The following is a 6,751-nucleotide window of genomic DNA, read 5'->3' as shown; positions in this document are numbered from 1 at the left end:
GGGACGGTGGCCCGGGTGAGAGCAGAGTGGCGAGGACAGGACAGATAGTGTCCGGCTGTGGTGTTTTTCACAGAGACACGGTCCGCACGCCATGGCCGGCGAGGGGTAGAGGGCGGCCCCTCTCTGCGGGGTCCCAGGGCCCTTGGCAGGTCCTGCCTGAGGATGAGGACCCAGCTTGACTCGGTTTCCTCCAGTGATGGTTGCGGCCCTCAGAGTGCAAGGAGCACTCAGTTCCCCAGGGAGAAGAATTGGCGGACAGAGACAGTCTGGAAAGAGAGGCTGCCCGCCGACGCCGCCCCCCATCCTTCTCCAAGGCCTGTCATTCCTCCCTCCTGTGGCTCCTGTGTCCAGAACGTGCTTGGGTGTGTGGGAGCGGACTGATTCTCTCCACGTTATAGAGAGATTCTCTTCCTTTTCACGGTGGAAACGTGTGCATTTGCGTGAAAACAGGCCTTCCAATCCCTGGAGGGACATGACGTTTCCCCCAGCCCCGAAAGGACGCATCTCTTGGGACGCCTGGCCACGGAGCCATGGAACAGACCAGGGAGAGGCTTCACAGTTTGGGGGGAAGGAGGAGCGTGGATTCCTTTAGAAGTGACAGCGCCTCTCTTGGGAAAAACACCTGCACACGCTGGGCGTGTGCACAGCTTCAGGGTTCAAAGGTCCCCAGAACGTCACCCACCCACCCCAGCCGCCGGCCGGGCCTCGCGCTCTGGTCCTTTACAGCAGGCAGACCCGGGTGAGAATCTTGGTTTAGCCACTGAGTAGCTGGACGCACCTGGGCAAGTTGCGAGAATGCCCTGGGCCTTGGTTTCCCCTTTGAACATGGAAACGCCGACACTTCCCAGGGGCCGGGTGGGGGGAGAAGGTGTGAGTGAGTGCGAGCGGGGGCGGGGTCTTGCACGCAGCGTGTGAGCCACGTTGCAGTCATGACGGACGTCGTCACTCTCGGGCCGGGTTTCGCGGACACGGAGGACAGCACGGCCGGGAGGCCGCCCGGGGCGCGCGAGACCCTGCCTCCCTCCTCCCACCACGCCCACCTGCCCGCCCACCTGCTGAAAGCAAAGAAGCTGCGCAGAGACATTCTTACCCCGAAAGCGTCCTCCAGGAAACCTCTGTCGCTGGAAGCGAAGACCGCGGGGCTGATGCCTAGGGCGCTGAACTCCATGGTGGCCGTGAGGGCCGACGACTGACTGGCCGTCTGGCCGTGGCTGAAGAACACCGCGACCCTCCTCACGTTGGGGCCCGCCAGCGAGCGCTTGAACACGTGGCGGGCCACGAAGCGCATGGCGCCCCCCAGGTCCCGGGGCCCGGCGGCGTGGCCGTGCTCCATCTGGGCGAGGTGCTGCAGGAGTTGCCTCTTCCTGCGGTGGTCGGACCAGCGGAGGAGGTAGCGGGTGGCCGAGCCGTAGGCCACCACCGCCACCCTGGCGCCCACCGGGCAGCTGTCCTCACGGACGGCCAGGTCACGGACTATGGACGTGACGAGGTCCCGCGTTCTGTTAAACCTCTGCTCCGTGACGTCGGAGGAGTCGTCCAGGGCAAACACCAGCTCTGTGGGATACACCGGGCACGTGTCTGCAAAGGAGAAGCGGAGGGACTGAGACATGTCCCGGGACCAAAAGCCCCTCCCACACCCTTTCCTCCCGTGAAGTGGGCGGAGGCCACGTAAGCACTGCGCCCGGTCAGAACAGGGCACCACGCAGAGAGGGGAGCCGCCCGCTGGCACTCCGAAGCCATCATGTAGATGTGGAGCGTGAGGACCCGGCCCCGAGGCACTCCGACCCATAGCCCACTGTGTCCACCATCCACAGTGCAGGGCTCTTGGCAGGCGAAGCAGCTGTGCCCTGACCTGGGCAGTGTCTACACATCCACACCGGTGGGGAAACAGCACACATGCCAAGGTGAGCCTCACGGCATGCCTGCCAGTTTAAGAGGAATGGACGTTCTCCCCCCAGATCTCCAGAAATGAGCGGTCCGTGACAAAGACAGTTGGAGTATCTCATGCACTCGTGCCACAAACTGTGACTGAGCACCCGTCCCACGAGGTGCGGCGTGGCACCACAGTGCCATGTCAGGCCTGACAATTAAGTTCTCAACCTTGCCACCGTGCGCTCAGGTTGGCAGCACTGTACAAACACCTCAGTAAAGTCTCACAGGCTTGTATGCCAGGGTCTCACAGCTGAGTTTGCGGCGACATGTGGCAGCGTCTTGCTGGGTGGCGTTTGTGATGGCTGTCACATGTTTTTGTGTGCTGTCGCGAGAATGTCAGAGTTCAAGTGAGAGCAAAGACCAAACATCCCGTGCCCAAGCAAGGAACCAGGGTCCAGGGGTCAGCTGCACACAGAGCGACAGAGACCCGTCTGAGAGCCCGGGCACAGAACGCCCTGCGGCACAGGGCCTGCTCGGGGGATAGCCTGAGCTGTAAACTGAGGCAGGGCCCAGGAGGGGCCGTGTGTGGAGGGGCTCAAGCGACAGTCGCCACCAAAAGACAGAGGACTGCACAGGAAGAGGTCCTTCCTCCCGCAGGCCGAGGGTTTCTTTCGCATGGTCTTGTCTTTCCTGAGATGGGGCGTGAGGGTGTGTGTCTGAGGCCGTCCAGCTGGTTGGTGCGGGTGGTTTGTGATCTCAGCTTTGGTCTCAGCTCGGCTTCTGTGGCATCCCAGCGGTTTGATGTGTTGAGTCTTTCCTTTCGTCTGTCTCAGATTTTTGAAAACGTCTTTCCTGATTTCATTGTTTACCCCCAAACCATTCAGGAGGAAGCCGTCTAGTTCCCACGTGTGTGTGTGTGGTCCTGAGTGAGGATGCTGCAATTGTGTTGGCAAGAAACAGTGCGGCAAGAACACTCACCTTTCCAGCAAGCTGGGGGAGGAGAGACAGAAGAGTGTATTACGTTTGGGGAGCACAGACGAAAAATAACCCAAACAGCAACATTTCAACAAAGCTTAAGACGCATTTGACTCAAACGGCAACTGAGGCTCTTCCGTCGGGAGCCGAGGGCAGAGGACGGAGGAGGAAGGCCTCGGAATTCTGTTAATTTTTGAACCCTACTGGCCTCCCCCGTGGGCCTCGGCCAGCCGATGTGAGCAGAATTTTGACTGAAACCGAAACACTGATCAGCCATCTTAGGCGCAAAATAGACGCGCCTCTGATCAAACGGCAGATGGCTGGACCTCAATCTGTTTGTGTCTCTTCCTACGGCCCCCCGAGAGTTGTTCAGCAGCCAGGGCTCAAATACAGGCCTCATTTTCTTCCCTGCTTAACACCTTGGGGGCCTCTACGGTCCTGGAGAACCAGGGGGATTTCCAAATGAGCTGTGTGTTTGGTAAAAAACGCAGCCTGTCTGAGCAAGCGCCACCTCCAGAGAGAGGGAGGAACAGCCAAGGGCTTCTCCCCAGCCTCTGCTCTCCCTAACTGATTTACTCAGACCCAAGCAGGGTCAGGCCGGGGTCGGTAAACGTCTAAGAAACCACAGGCCTGGCCATCTCCACGCTCATGCCACTCGATTCCTAGGAAGCTGGTGAGTCACGCCAACGTAATCAAAGCTGTTATTGTTGCTATTATTCTTATTATGAGACCAGGCTGGCGCACAGGCGCACGATCCTGGCTCACTACAGCCTTAACCTCCTGGGATCAGGCGATCCTCCTGCCTCAGCCACCTGAGTAGCTGGGACTGCAGGCGCACACCACCACACCCAGCTGAGTATTTGTTTCTTTTGTAGAGATGAGGTCTCGCTATGTTGTCCAGGCTGGTCGCAAACTCCTGGGCTCAAGAGGTCCCCCTGACTTGGCCTCCCAAAGTGCTGGGATTACAGGTGTGAGGCACCACGCCCGGCCACAGATCTTGTCAACCCTGGCAACATCAGGCTTGTCCTGGTATCCCCAGGTGTGCTCCCCTCCCAGCCACCCTATCCCTGCCTCCTGTGAGTGTTGACCACACCTGACCACCATCCCACGGCACACCCTCTGCCCGCGAGGCTCAGGACAGATCCCTTTCTTCTGCCCGAGAACTCTTTCAGGCTAACTTCAAGCCCTGCCGTGAGGCCACAGCCAGGCCAGGCTGGAGTTCAGCAGGGCCGGCTGACCGTGAGGGTCAGTGCTTGACCGCTGTTTGTGTGCTTCTTTCTGTTAACATTTATTTTCCTCAAAGTCTCCTTCCACGATGCTATCTGGGCCCTCCTTCTCATTCTCGACACGCTGCACCCTCCTGGGTCCCCTATTTTGGGCTCCGAGTTGGGTCCCAGCCTTCTGCTCAGGCCCTGGCCCTCGCCCCGTGTGGCAGGGGACGGCCGCTGGGCTGCAGGGTGAGCGACATCAGCCCAGGGGCCTTGGCGGTGTCCTCTACACAGGGCGGCTGCCAGACTAGTGCCAAAGGCCTGTCCACCCCCTCCTCTCAGGTCTGCACCGGGGTCCCAGCCACACCCCCTGACCCCCTCGAGACAGCCAGCTCTCCTCCTATTCCATGCTGGAAGGCCTCTCCCTTCACGGCCCAGCCCGCAAGGCCGGGGCTCCCCTCCACGCTTCCCCTCCCTCCATCTTCTCAGGAGGATACCGTTGGCTACTGAGGAGAGAGGCTACACCTGGGGGCATCCGGCGCCCACGCCCCTGTCCCACGAGGGCCTCCCTGTGTCTCTCCCTCTGGTCCAGCCCCAGGCTCGGCCTCCTCCCCGTACCCAGGGTCTGGCCCCTCCCAGGCAGCGTCGCCCACGGTCCTGGGCCTCTCCTCTAGCTGGCCACCCCCTTGCTGTGTGTGGCAGGCCAGGCCCCTGGCCGTGAGTGCCGTGATCTGGACTCGGCCCCCCGCCCACCCCGAGCTGCCTTCCTGGGTGCCTCCCCAGGGATTCCATTTCTGCCTCGGCCCACGTCCTCGGGACCCTGCTCCGCCACGTGCTCAGGCCCCGCAGGAGTGCCGTCACGCCTGGCCTCCTCCTGACCCTGCACCTTGCCCAGCGCCAGGCCACCAGCCAGCCGCTGGCCGCTTCACGGGGGTGGACCGCACGCCTCCGGCCCGGGAGGCGGCCTCGCCAGCCCCAGCACCTCCTCAGCCTCCCCGCCCTCGCCACACCCCTGCCGGGACTGCACTTCCATCCAGGCCCCGGGAGGCCCGATCCCCCTTTCATGTGTGTCGACTGTGACGTTGGAAAAGTCACGGCGGCCACGTGACGAAGGGAGGCGAGCCCCGAGGCAGCCACGTGACGGAGGGAGCCACGAGCCACGGCAGCCGCATGATGAGCACCACGTTTCCCGCCTTTGCGTCCAGCACTCCTTTCTGGGTTGACACATTACCCGCATGTAAGGAGATAAGAAGTGTAAGGCTGCCATTCACCCGTGGTTTTCGTGCCCAGGCTTCCGCAAGGGGCCTCCCCGAAAGCCCTGCCTGCCTTTCACTGGGTCAGACCACACACCGTGGCCTGACTCTTCCGTCTGTAACTCTGGGCGTGATCATTTTGCTCTAGGGAGTAACACTTGAACAACCACGTTTCTTCCCTCTTCGCTGCGTTTCCTTAGGGCCCATTTTCAGAAGTGAGGGCTCCCTTTCCCCTTCTTTCCGCCTCCTTCTCCCCGTCTCCACCAGCAAGGCCACCCCCACTCCACCGACGTCCCCGGGCGCCTTTGCTGAAACTGTTTTCCTGTCACGCGTCATCTCCTCCCCAGAACCAGATTCACTTCCCGCCACCCAAGCACCATCACGGACCGAGGCACTAGCCCCGCACCCTGTGGCCATCCCTCCAGCCCCACGCCCGCTCTCCTCTGGCCTCAACCGCTGCAACAGTGGGAGCCACTTCCCACTCCTGCGTCTTTTCCCGCTGTTCCCCACAGGCGCGTCTCCTCCCATCCTTGGCCGGCATCTTTCCCTCCTCCCCGTCCTCCCCCCTTGAATGTGAGCTGTTCTGCAGTAAGGACTCCAGGCCTGTGCACAGGCTCCTTGCCGGCGAGCTCCGCCTGCCGACCCCACATCCCCTGCCCCCTGGCCTGAGGGCCTCGCCCTCCACAGATGCTCCTCCCCCAGGGTAGATACTCACGGCTATGTCCACGCAGGAACTGGATCAGATCACACTGCTACAAATTGAAAGAGAGTGAGAGAAGAGAAACATGAGCACAGTGACCTCCTCGTGGCCTGTTTATTTCCCAGTGAGTCAACTGGGTTTTCTTCCATGAAAAAGGAGATACATACCAAATACGCCGGCTGCCCCGCCAGACCTTTAACACCCTAGGAAAACCAAAATGGGGTTAGTGAGGTGTGGACTGGAGTCTTTTCTTCTTAGAAGCACAGCTAGCCCATCCATCCATCCACCCACCCATCCATTCACACATTCATCCATCCACCCAGGACATGTCACCCCCATGTTAGAAATAAACGGGTAGACCTAGGGACTGGCCCCAGGGCCTGCAGCTAGTGAGAAGCAGAATCTGGGCTCGAACCCCATGTTTCTGTGCCCTTCCATGGAACATACCCCAAACAGCGCACTGGGTCCTACAGGTCTACTTACTCTTGGTCCAGGAGGGCCCGGGGGTCCCCGAGAACCCCTTTCACCTTTCAAACCTACAGAGAGCTGCAGATAGGAACACGTGTTACTCTCAACATCGTCTATCCACGGGTGCTACCTGGTGTTAATAAGACATATTTCTAAAAGACAGCAGCTATTGATTCAAGCCAGGTAGATTGCTAACTTATACCGTAAACTGCCCACTCTTTTTGTTTTTTTTTTTTGAGTTGGAGTCTCACTCTGTCGCCCAGACTGGAGTGCAG

At 60.3% G+C, this 6,751-nt stretch overlaps 1 protein-coding gene across 1 annotated transcript in view; it reads right to left on the bottom strand.

Moving 5' to 3' along the window:
* COL6A5 (collagen type VI alpha 5 chain) overlaps positions 1–6,751 on the bottom strand; it is an 88,762-nt gene that overhangs the window by 32,093 nt on the left and 49,918 nt on the right. Inside the window, exons 28-32 of the mRNA XM_008069789.1 lie at positions 6,492–6,554; positions 6,176–6,211; positions 6,024–6,060; positions 2,851–2,862; positions 1,091–1,578 (exon numbers count right to left, since the gene is read on the bottom strand). Coding sequence (XP_008067980.1) covers positions 1,091–1,578; positions 2,851–2,862; positions 6,024–6,060; positions 6,176–6,211; positions 6,492–6,554 — 636 coding nt within the window. The remainder of the gene's footprint in view (positions 1–1,090; positions 1,579–2,850; positions 2,863–6,023; positions 6,061–6,175; positions 6,212–6,491; positions 6,555–6,751) is intronic.

This window comes from Carlito syrichta, unplaced genomic scaffold (assembly GCF_000164805.1).
Source record: "Carlito syrichta isolate Samal-C Ts95f unplaced genomic scaffold, Tarsius_syrichta-2.0.1 Scaffold312207, whole genome shotgun sequence".
In the NCBI taxonomy this organism is placed as follows: Eukaryota; Metazoa; Chordata; class Mammalia; order Primates; family Tarsiidae; genus Carlito; species Carlito syrichta.
Note: the sequence above shows the minus strand (reverse complement) of the source record. Positions and strands in the feature narration are given on the sequence as shown.